The sequence below is a fragment of the Trachinotus anak genome, unplaced genomic scaffold, assembly GCF_046630095.1.
Source record: "Trachinotus anak isolate AG129_WGS33_773 ecotype Australia unplaced genomic scaffold, CSIRO_AGI_Tana_v1 ptg000016l, whole genome shotgun sequence".
In the NCBI taxonomy this organism is placed as follows: domain Eukaryota; kingdom Metazoa; phylum Chordata; class Actinopteri; order Carangiformes; family Carangidae; genus Trachinotus; species Trachinotus anak.
The window spans coordinates 12,540,901-12,553,826 of NW_027273867.1; the positions used below are offsets into that span (position 1 = coordinate 12,540,901).

The 12,926-nt window shown below is 41.9% G+C and overlaps 1 protein-coding gene across 1 annotated transcript in view; it reads right to left on the reverse strand.

Annotated features, from left to right (window-relative positions):
- Positions 1-12,926, reverse strand: part of gabbr2 (gamma-aminobutyric acid (GABA) B receptor, 2) — a 174,861-nt gene that overhangs the window by 123,209 nt on the left and 38,726 nt on the right. The window contains exon 2 of the mRNA XM_071500682.1: positions 3,613-3,750. Coding sequence (XP_071356783.1) covers positions 3,613-3,750 — 138 coding nt within the window. The remainder of the gene's footprint in view (positions 1-3,612; positions 3,751-12,926) is intronic.

Consider the following 12,926-nt stretch of genomic DNA (forward strand, 5'->3'; position numbering starts at 1 on the left):
TTTAGTTTTAGAATTATACCAGTTTTATTTTCTTCTAATCACAGTTCATTCTGAGATAAAAGAAGAATGAGCTTCATCCCTATTTAAGCTCTTCTACAGTTCAAATAGATGAGCTAGTAAGGCTGCTGAAAAGCAGCCCACTGATGCCTTCAGCTGCCTCCGCTGGTCACATTTACCTCACATAGCAGGATGTAGCTGAGCTCACAATTAGTATTACTAGTATTTGCATGCACATTATTCCACCTGCTAAAATATTGACTGTTGATTTTAGTACAAAAAAATATCGACACTGATACAACCGTTCTAAAACCTCCTCTGCTTTAAGTGTGAGTATGCGCATTCAAGTGTGTGCTCGGAGCGTAATGAACGGGTATGCAGTGGGAGTTTATTTTTGTTGAGCCTTTCAAAGCTGACTTCATTAGGCATCAACACTGATTGAAAGCTATTTTTATGGGTGTATGATTAAGCTTTTTCCAGGAGTGGTTGTTCTCTCAGCTATCTCAACTGTAGATAGTATCTGCCAGCTCCCTGTTTTGATGTGGAAATGATGAGCTTGTTAAGCCTGGCCCATGAAAATCACCATGGAAAATTCTCTATTTTCTTCCACACCAACTCAAGTCTTGCACACGGGATGCCAGGGCTGGGTAATAAATATGCAGGGTGACAGAATTCACAGTTTTAGAAACAGATTCCCGCTGACATGGCACGCTAAACACTGTGCAGTGCAGGATTCAAAACTTCCAATCATCCCCTCTTCCCTCTATACCTTCCTCTTTGGTTCAGGGATGCTCCTCCTTTTCTTACATCCTTCTTACCTCCATCAGACAAAAGATTCATTCTAGCTTGCAGCACTGGCCAACTACCTCCCATCACATGCTGTCAAAGCAGAGAGTTGTCTGTCTGTCATAAAAACACTTACATACGTATACCCTGCACTCTCACACTTACACACAATGTACAAATACATGTCCACACAAACGCTATGAATCAAAGTCAGAAGGCTGTAACAAAGAGTCTCAGGCCAACAATCCAGCAGGCCCCAAGTGCAAGGACCAGCTTGATAAGTACATGATAACTAAACAGAAAGTCGCCACCTCACAGTGCACTTCTGCTCTATAGAACAACTGAAAGCTGTCTGGTGGGTTGTTTACATCCATTTGTCTTACTGCAGATTTCCAGCAAACATTCGAGTTTCTTGGTGACTCATGCTCTGATGAGGAGGCAGCTCAGGTCTGCAAAGACATCTTGCATCTCAGAACAGTACCCTCAGCTTCTGATACTGCACCACACCTAAAACCAAGTACGTAGTAACACTCATGCACATGTAAAAACGACCTCTTTATATGCCATTTAAAGACATTAGCTCTTTAATAAGTAAATTTGTGTCTCATGTGACACTACAAAGCTTAGCTCATTAATGGACACCTGATTCAAAATGTAATGAGTCTCCACGCTGTGCTGGACAGCTGCTGAGTAGGGATGTCACACGAGTGGATACTGTGGTGCAAAGTTGATGCCCAAATTCTGAAAATGAGACGGCTCTTGTTTTTCTATAGTACCACAGGTACCAAAGAGTAAAGTAGGTACTGGAGATGTGTTTTTTCCAGGACTGATGAAGGCAGTATAATAACCCTACAAGTGTCCTAGTCTGACACCAAACTTGGAGAGAATAAGAAGGCAGGCACAGGAAACAATAACAACAACACATGGAATGGCAGCGGCAAGTGCAGCAACGGGTCCTCTGCGATTCAAGGGGGGGGGGACCTGCCGAGACTGTTGCATGAAAATATTTAGTATTTGACGTGGACAAGTTGTAGATGACCAAAAGCCAGTGAGCAAATGGTGCCACAAAGCATTTCAAATGAAAGGAGGAAACGCCTCAAACTTATCTAAGCAGCTCAAAGACAGGCATCTGGATCTGCAATCAGGATTCGGGGTGAGTGAGTTTCAGTTGTGAACTTGTTGTCAACATGTTGTCAAAGGTACTGAAATGCTTCCATTACTGTTTGTTGGATTGCAACAGCTGGTGTCTGTTGTAGCAACACGACAACTCCACAAACAACTTTCACAAAAGCTAACGTTATCTTGTTTAGGTTAACATAGTGACAGCTCGTATGTAAGCTGGGTGCTCAAAATGTTAGCAGCCTGCTGTCATTACTGACTTGTGTGCAGAAGCCTCTGTTGCAGCAGTTTTTTTTTTGCTAGCATCAAATTTGAAATTGAGAATCACAGAATTGAATTTGTATTGGTACCAACAACCAAATTTCTGGTATTGTGATATCCCTACTGTTGTGAGTGCTTTCACTAGTGTGCCCTTGCAGCAACACATCTACCGGCCTAAAGAAAGTCATTTAGTTACTTGTGGTAACAGCAGTACAGTTTCCTTTGACAGTGAATTCGAGTGTGTATTCTTAAAGGGTCCTTGAAACACAAGTACGTTCTAAGTGTTTTCTTAGCCGTTCACCTTTGCTTTTTTCCCTCAGTCACTATCTGGCATTCAGGCAGCCTTACAACTCATATTTGAGATCAGACCAGCATGAATTTGATGGTGTTGGTCTGTGCACTGGTAGCAAAAAGAGCCTGGTTGGTAAAGTGCTCTGGGGAACACATTGTACCAGGAGTGTTCTGCAGAGCATTAGATTACTACTGCACTTCTCACAGGTAATCACTGCCAAACAAGCCAATAAATAGAGAGGGGAGGGCGCGCACACACACACACATAAAATACTTAAAAGGGCTAAAAATTCAACTATGGCTTGAACCTCCCCTTCCAGACTGAGCTCATCAGTCACAGAGAGGAAGTGACCACACAAATAAAAAATTACTCGTCTTTTCATTCCCTCATCCTGCCGATCTTTTCACTCGAGTGACCCTGACAAGACAGTGAACAAAAAGGAAGATGAAAAGCACCAGATTCACAGTAATTGCAAGCGGAAGAAATATGCCATGTAATGTGACATTCAGTTCAAAATGCAGCCTCTTGAATTATGCTATCTCTCCCGAGCAAAAGCTTCACTCCTTCCTTATCTGTGCCTGATAACCTCTGTAGGGTTTGCAGCAAATGAATTGTATTCTTTAGAAGGAGGCATGTCCCCTTTTTGGTACTGCAGTACAGTACTTAGTCAAAGAAACTGTAAGCAATAACCCCAGGGGCCAAAGGTTTACCAGATGCAAGAATGAGTGGTGTTTAATGCCTACACTGAGCTATCACAAAGTTAATGGCAGCAACTGCCATTAAGCAAGCATGAATATAATTGAATGATAAAATCTATTATCTATTATAAATCTATTATATGAATTTAGTAGGTAATTAACATGGACTGACCTGCATAATAACACTTTTATTAGCCCATAGCATATTTTCAGCTATAAGTGCTACATGAAACAGTACCAGGACCTATTTGCACACCGCAAAACTAAGGGACAAGATATTTTGGAAACTTAATTAAGTAGCAAAATCAGGTTTTCTGGTAGAAGAAGCCTTAGACCATGTATAAGTAAGTGCACAGGAGTTAGCATGTATGCTCAACCTTTTTCTACCCACTGATGGACTTGGATCACCAACAGTGTACACACATGCACATATTATGACATACACAATACATCTCTTACCTGCACCAGATTCCAACCCTCCAAGGACTCCGCAATGATGGAGGTCACAGAGGGGCAGACGCCGCCGAAGATCATCAGGTGTTTGGGACCATAGCATATGGCATCAAAGAAGGCCCTCAACCCCTTGGCGTTGTCACACTGCAGACACAAATAGAGGTGGTGAAGGTGAGGAAAGAAAGAAAGAAAATGAACATTTTAATTAGTTGTTGTAAAAACAGGGAGGAAAGAATAGTAAAAGGGTAGAGATAAATCGAATTTAGGAAAGAGAGTTGAGCAAGAAAAATGCAAGATAGGAACAAGGAAGAGACAGGGGGGAGGGCTAGACACTTAAAAGGCAACATTAGCTACTAGCTATGGACCACCACTAGCTGAATGTTATTTCAGACCTTGTGCTCCTCTGCAGAAACTACAGGTTCTAGAAAAACGTTAGATTCTTTCTGTTCATTTATGTAAGGAGTTGTAGAACATTTTTAATAGTTGAAGAGGGGAAATCTTGATACTTTAACCTCGGAGTCAGTCAATAAATCAAAACCAACTGTACAAGAAAAACTGCTGTGCGCACAAAGTCATTACCCTTCAACATCCTGTGATGGACACATGACAAAATCAGCACACTGACTAGCATCAGTTTATGGTAATGTACACTGTTTATGAAAAACTATTTGACATTTAAGTAACATTTGACTTGTTATACTCTCTTAGCACTGTGGCACATGCTAACATAATTGCAGCCTTGTGTGTTTGTGTGTGCGTGTTTTGAAACCATCATGTAAAACAATGTAGCTCACTAGCTGCAAGAGTGGGCCCCCGCTCTGATCCAGTGCAGCAGAATGCAGCCATTTCACGTCACTATAGCAACCAGAGGAAAAGAGTGTGCAAAAAGAAGAGAGAGAGAGAGGGAGAGAGAGAGAGAGGGAGAGAGAGAGAGAGAGAGAGAGAAGAGAGGGGAAAAAAACAGTGTAGATTCCTATTGATTGCTACATGAGCTGGCTAACTGGTTTTGCTGTGATTCCCTGATTTCCACAGTTTGTAATGATATTCCTATCAGTAGCAAACACTTCCCCCCTCAGTCTTCTGTTATTGCCACTCAATTCAGTATGTGTTCCTGCGAGCGGCTGATAGATAGATGGACTGACTGAGTGAATGGCAGGTGGGTGTGTGTTTGTGTGTGTGTGTGTGTGTGTGTGTGTGTGTGTGTGTGTGTGTTTCTGCCTTCTGACACAGTCCATCTCATCTGGAGAGTCATTTGACCTTGTTAGCCATCAGCCGGCAACTGAATGAGATTTCCCACTGAACAACAGCACAGCAGGTCCTCTAGAGCGCAGATTGAAAAACTGAAAATCGAATGTGGAGGATTGAGACTCCGAACTACACGTATGTTGTGATCTTTTGGTAACTTTATTAAGAGCACGGCAGGTGTCATGGCTGGAGGGGTGATAAGTTTACACCTTGTGTTCTTCTGGTGTGTTTCACTGAGAGGATGATAATAGTCCGGAAGCCCTGCATTTATTCACTGCACAAGTTGAGAGCAAGGACACAAACTGTTACAGCCATCTTTCTGTATTGCACTGACCCTTCACCAGTCACATTTAATCATGTGCTAAGATTGAAGTCGTCAGACTTGGGAATTACTTTCAATTTTTAAAGTAGAAAAAAAAAAAGAAGTGGTTTCCCTCTGTGCACATACAGTACAATCACACCAGTAGAGAACAATGTATGCTGTAATGCCAGTCAAAAATAGACTAGATTGCGGATATGCCTCAGGTGAAATGAGAGGGAGAAGATGTGATTAGACACAGTGGGGATTCCTTATCCTGGCCGCACAGCTGAATAAAACAGCAGGCTATTAAAGAAGATATCCCATTTGCATACTCTTATCATTCATGTTTCTCCAGCTGGCCATAATAAGGTGGGTTGGTAGGATTGCAACTCTCAATTGGTTACCATGCAACAGAAAAGACATGTGGACAACTAAACTTGTCAGTGTGAGTACAATAGAGCTTGGTGATATTGCAGGTTGAAGCTGATTTATTACTGAGAGTGACAAGTAGTGTAGGTGGTCAAGAATGATTATGTTCCTCACCCCCTTCACAGCAAATAAAACTACTTTACCACATTTGAAACCCGACAACAGATGGTCTACACGTGTGTGTGTAAGCATGCTGATTTTAAGCCAAGCCAGGGTTCATTGTGACTGCACTGTGTAAACAGCTGTTTCTATATTTTTGGATAAACTCTGATCCTGTCAATCTTCAAAACAGGTTTGTGTTAAACTTGACACAACTATGAAATAGTCTTTGGAAAAGACCCAAAAGTCAATTATCTGCTGATTTTTTTTTTTTTGATTAATTAACAAATCATTTTGTTTTGTATAATTGAAGAAAAATAATGAAAAATCCCCAAAGCTCAAGGCAGCATCTTTAAATTGCTTGATTTGTCTGATCATCAGTTTAAAACCCAATGATATTCAGTTTACCATCACACAAGATAAAGAACAGCAGCAAATGAACTGGAACTTCAGAGTCGTTGACATTTTTGCTCGATAACTAACAAATGATTTACCGTCTCTAGTTTCTGATTGTTTTTCTGTTGATCAACTAACCAGTTCAGCAACTAATCATTTCATCTGGACTCATTTCAGTAAGTAAAAAAAAAAATCACTAAACTTTGAATGTCCGGCTTTTCCTTAGAGGAAGGAAAACAGCCAGAGATGAAGAGAGAAAGCAAAGCAGCTTCAAGTAAAGCTAAAAGCTACCTCTTTCTTTTTTCTCGATCTCTCTGTTCATCCCCCCTGCTTCATTCATCCTCTCTTACTTTTGCCGGGCACACATGCACACAATCTGTTGTGACTGCTCACAGAGCCTTGACTGGTGTGTTGTCATGCCAACGTGCGACTATCCACACTTTGTGCGCTAGATGAGGGAGGAGGCCGCAGCAGGGCCGGTGTAGCGATGGCTATATTTAGCCTCTCATTAGGTCGCACAACCACTCAGACATTAATCAATACTTATTCAGCTATGGAGACGTTGTATAGCTTAATGCCAGATAGGCAAAGCGGGATAGAGAGGAGAGAGGCAGCAGAATATAATGGGACCCAAAGAGTAAAGGGACATAGAGGTAGAAATGGTGACGGCGGGAGAAAGGGGGAGAAACGAGCAGTTGAATAGAGGGAGAGAAAGAGAGGAGTGAAGAGGTATTAGCCTGACATTAACCGTGCTCTAATAAAGCCGAGTCAACCAGTATTATAAACCTGCCCTCCATTATAACCCCACAATGGAGTAATTCATGACCGTGAGATTGATTCAGTGGCTCTCTATGATGCTCAGCAGCTGCACAGTGCACTGCAGATTTGTCCACAGTCATCTATTATGGAAGAGGTACAATTTAATATCAAATCTAAGGCTATTTTTGATTATATTTCTAATCTTTAGATCACCTTATGTTATTTTCTTCCAGTACGTGAGCTACTCCCTCTCTCTTTCCTTTTCTCTGCCTTTCACTCTTCTCTATTTCATATCCATATTCAACAGTACTGAGACATTTGTGTGTTTTTCAAGAATTCTCAAGCTGTTGCTGAGGGGTTTGGGTATAGGCTGTATCTTACAATCCAGTTTTCCCTGAGAAATATGCTCTAAACAAGGTATAAACACAGACAAATATCTCCGTCCTGAAAAACAAAAATAAGTTCTAAGGAAAAGCCGTTACAATGAGGACGACATGGCAGCTCTTAACTACCAAGTCGAGCAGCAAGAAATACTACAGCACTTTATTTCCCTCTTCTGCAGTCTGAAATCTAATTCCTGGCATTTGGAGGCCATTTGGAGCAGATCGATGGAGTTAACGCCCGTGGTAATCTGTTTGACCGCTTTGGGAGACGGCCAAGAAAGGTGTGTGTATGAGGGTGGGACTGGTGGGGTTGGCCGGGTGAGGGCTGATGGTGGAAGAACCTGGAAATGGAAACCCGAGGGAGGCGTAAAACCCTGTCTACGTTGAACTTCCATAAACAGAAATTTACTTTGCTGTTCATACACACTGGAATCCATTTTATTTCAGTCACTGAATTTAGAGATACTTGTTACAATGTTTAGGCTATGACTGTTTTTGTTTTTGCAAAATGTCTCCTCCTCAGTTTGACATTTCACTCCACTGAGCTTGCACCGCCTCCCTAACCATTTCAAGGATGCTACTGATGGGACAGCTGGCCAAGGAGGAGTTTATTTCAAATGCTCTTCAATCCATTGTCTCCATTACATTTCCTTCACTCCGACCTTTACACAAAGCTACTGAGATTCATCCGTATTGATTTATCATTACATGATGGCATTATCCGACTTATTGTGCTACTGATAATTCACACTCAATTAGGCTAAATGTGAGGAAACAGCTGTCCTGGAATGTTTTTGGTTTTTTTTAATTTTTTTTCCTTTTATCTGATGTTTCGTGTGATACTCATTCTGTAATATCTGAAAATACATTTTTAAAGCACATTTCAGCAGATGAGTCAAAGAGGGTTAAACATTTCCAAAATCTTCATGAAAGTTTGAGGCACAGTGTCCACAAGTTTGACAGCCAGAGTAGATCTCCAGGTTTTTCATCAGAAAGGCTCAAACTGCACATAAGGCAGTGCTTTGCATTAACAGAAAAGTTAAAACTAAAAGCAGACAACCTAAACTATAGTTAAAAACATAATTTTGTAAAGTTGGTGAAGTGCCCACACTACACAGGAACAGCATACCTGGAGCCTTGTCCAGCATCAGCTTTTAAACCCAAATCCTCCATCTCATCACCGCTGTATGTAGAACGACCCAGTGGAGACCACTACAGTGTCTCTATGTGCGTACTGTATTCGTGCATGTGCCTGTGTGTGCATTTGAGTGTGTAGATGTGTGCGATATTGTGACAAGAACAAGAGCTGATAAGAGCACCAGGCTGGAGCTAACCATGATGAAATGCCTTGTTAGCGCTGCAAACAGAGGCAGCTGCACCTGTCCCTCGTCTAATGGCAAATTACTGCACCCAAATCAGCAACCTGAGGCCCAACACCGCACCCGCACATACACACATACACATGTGTGAAAGAGAGGGAGAGAGAGATAACAACAGACAGAAATAGGGAGGGGAGAGCCTGAGCTGATGTCAGAAGCAATCTGCTCTTCGCACACTGCGTTTATTCATGACAAGGCCAACAGCACAGGTGATTACCAAGAACAAAATGTGCAAGAATCCCACCACATAATATGTGTCTTTATGGGTTACGATCAGATGTGTACACACTGTCGGCTCATCTGTAGAGATAATGTGATGTAATTTACCTGAAAAACAGTGAATGTATTGTAGCTTCAGCTACGTGTGAATTTGGTGTGTGCAACAGCTCAACAACATTTCTTCTTTCAACCCAATAAACACAATTAATTATAAACTTCCACCCTTGGTTTCATGTGTTTTGAAAATATTTTCCCGTCTTTAGCAAGTAGATTTTACTTGCAAAGCTTCACTGAGGATACAGGCAAAACAAGGATGTTTATCTAGGAAAGCCCCAAAACACAAAAGAGGGACAAACGACAACCCAGAGACACCACACACGCACACAAACACACTATTGTAATGGAGAATGAGACTGAGAAAAAGAGCTTGTACATGTCTATGAGACTTCTAATACGCCTCTACAAGTATGAGAAACAATAAACACTAACATAAGACAAGCTACAAACATTTGTGAGCAGAAAACATTTAAATTATACACACTGCAATATTACTAATGTACATTTTTGAGCTAACAACAGAAACAGCGCTGTCACTATTGCCGTCCCCTTGCAGAGCACATGTACACATCCCTCCTGCCTCCATGCTGCATACTTCCCTGATGTGTTGAGCAGTGCAGCAGCAGTGCAGCAGCTGCAAAAAGCTGGTCTTTTCTAACTGCTACATCTGCCTCCTGCATGCACTCCTCATTCAATTACTTCCACATCTCCAAGCCAGGAGAGGAAATGTGAGCTAGGCTGAATCCAGCGATTGCTAAAACATATGCTTGGCATTATAAAGCCCTATAGAGTTAGCAGGGTGCAGCCAATAGGTCAGATCTAAAGGAGATTATCTATTTCCCCATGTAGAAACCCAACTAATCCTCTAAACTCTGTCATGGTTGTCAATACCAACTACTCTCAGAAGGGGAGTAAAGGCGGGGGGGGGGGGCTGTGTATGTGAATCAGTCTGCAGCAGTTTAGTAAAGTTTCACTTGTTCAGTGTAAAGGCAATGTAACTGCATTATTTTTGATTATCATCATAGTATATCAATAACAATTTGATAAAGAGGGCTCCCTCCAGTTCAGTGGGGTCATTCATCTGTCAATTAAGGTCAACACTCCACACTGCTGACTAAACGTCTCACACACCAGTGGCAGCCTCATCTCACCTGCTACCATCCTTACACACAGAAACATAAGATCTTCAAGAAGCTAGAGCTATTTGCTCCCCATCAATGAGCCCTCTGTGAGGTCCACTGGGGTGTAACATATCACCCACTATTCCTTTTCTTTCTCTTGTTTCTAAATGACCAGAAAGACATGGCTGACAGGTAATTCACACACTTAGGGAAGCAGTGTAAAAAGCGATAGTCGACGCTTTAAATGAGCCACTTTGAAAAGAGCAACAAGGGGGAGAGAAAGGGAGGAAGAAGAGGCGAGAAGGAAGCTGGGTTGTGAATGCAGCAAGCATCAAGTCTCCTTGTGGTAACATTTAGACAGTGGGCCCCGGAGTACCCAAAGAGAGTACACATTGATTGAGTGAAAGTGAATGAAGTAAAATTGAGAGCAGGACGAAGTGATAGAATTTTTTTTTTTTTTCAATCCGTTCCCTTCACAATGCATGCCTGCAACACAGAGAAAAAAACTGAGGAACCGACCACTTATCTTGGGAGAGACTGGCCTTTAAAATCCACTGCGACAGACTGACTGGGCTGCTCAAGCTGATGGCTGTTTGCCCTCCATCTCCTCCTCTCTCCCTCACTCCCCACAGTCTGGCTCTTGTTATTGCACTCAATCTATCTCGCTTTCTGGAGAGCTCAGATGGCCACCAGGATAACCATGATGGCACGTTGGAAGCCTCTTCAGTGGTGTCAAGTCTCTTTCGCTCTTTTTCACTTTAAGTCTCTCTCTCACACACACACACACACACACACACACACACACACACACACAAATTCCCCCTGTACTCTCAAACACACATGCACTAGAGAAATTATCATCCTTAAGCAAACGCGTGCCAAAACACAATCATAAACAAAAATACACACACATTAACACACACATCCACATCACTCCCGAATCCGAGATAAGCTCAAATTGGCCAGTGGTACAAAAATCGCAGCGAGCACATTGCGCCTTTATTAGCAATCTGTGCTGTGCAGGAAGCAGACGCCGTGTTAAGCCTATTACAGGTTGTTGTGCTTTTGACAACAGCTGGAACATGTTGCACCAACCAGTCAGGGGTACAAACCAAAGTGTAATCCCACTGAAACAAGCCAAACGGTCCCCGAGGACACACTGGACAGAGAGGAGAGGAGAGGACTGAGGTAACAATCAACGTAATATATTCAGTCAAGCAAAAACAATAAGACTGAGTTGCTATCGTTTTTGTTATTTTGCCCAAACTGAAACTAGCAAGTGAGTTGTCCATCCAACCAAAGTCATTTTCACACAGAAGGGACATGGTTTCAAGGAGCAGTTAACATTTTTCACATTGATTCTGGACAGATGCCAATTTAAGCTCTGATTTGGTGTTTTTTTTTTTTAGTTTTTAGTTGTTTTTTTTTACCTGGAGAAACAACAAGCTCAACACTGGACCATGTGAATTTCTGACATAATGAGATGTGGGCAGAAATTTGTAGGTCATTGGCAGTTAAATCCACATTAGAAGTAGCTGAAGGTATTCTCCAGTTTTTCCATTCAAGTCACGCCGAAGAGCAGAAAAGTCGATGTACATTCATGGCTCAATGCTGAGAGTTTGGGTTCCTCATGAATGATAACTCTGGCCTGACAAGAGGAAGGTCGTTTTCATACCTGCCCAGCAGAATATGAACACAAGGGTCCAATAAATATAATGTATTTTTTAATTATTTAATAAAAGGTCTTAGCAACCACAGAGGTGCCATAGCTGGTGTACCTGCTAACTAGTAAATGATAAAGACTTGGAGAGAGGGGCTGTGGACAGAGAGTGGGAAGAAGAAAAAGAAAAAGCCCATTATCAAGTTAATTGTTTCTTGGCCCCAAAGGTCCTTGACTCTCTCCCATGGATGAATCAAGTAAATCAGAGCAGAGAAGAAAGAAAGAGGAAGGAAGAGGAGGGTGATCTTGGCTAACAGTACAGTAGTAGATGAGTCCAGCCGAGACTCAGTTTGGCGGCATGCAGATGTCTGAGGTTAGTGCAGAGAGAGACAGAGAGAAACATTTCTGAAAGTCTTGCACAGTCCTCTTGATGTGGGGAGTCAGGATATCTGCCACTACAAAATGCATCGCAGTCGATTTTGACTCAAGGCACTCCTTATATCTTTTTTTTCCTGTTTTATCACAGACAGCATGACCCCAAATGAACTCAAAATGAAAAATTGCCACCCTTCAAGATACAAGATTCAAGAGTTTTCCTCAACTGAAGCAGCCTATAAACTCAATAAGAAAGTACATAAAACCCCTCATATATTTCTTGTCAATTGGGGAAATAAAATGTTTATGGACAACAACTGCATAAAAGTTTAACCCCCCCCCCCCCCTCCCCCCGAAAAAAAAAAAAACTTATAGCATAAATATACAAGTCCTGCTGTATATTCCTATTTAGAAGTCCCAGGTGCTGTTTTTATAAGCCCTCTCCTGCCTTGTTACCTCATATAATTCTGTCTGCATGAATGGAGACCAACATTTATATTCAGGTTATATCACAGTTGAAACATATACGTAGATGGTGCCGGCCTGCAAGGCAAGGAATGATGATTTTTAATGATGTGTGCAGGGGTTCAGTTTATTCAGGCTAGTATGTGGTATAGGAAACAAGGCAAAATACTTAAGAGTTATAAAGAGCTTGAATCATTGTGTTTTGCCAGTTATTTAAAGGAGGGGTTTGGGAAAGAAAAAAGTGTGAAAACAATAATTTGAGGGAGGTTATGTGCTTGACCAGTTCTGGGCTGGGTGCAGAGGCTTCTGGGAGTCTTGTCATCACTGTGAAGTTGGCAGGTAACAAGTGAAGGGCCAGGGTAGCTGTTCCCCCATGTTTCTAGTCGAAGCTATGTATTGAATGGACAGATGTGATAGTGGTATTGATCTTCA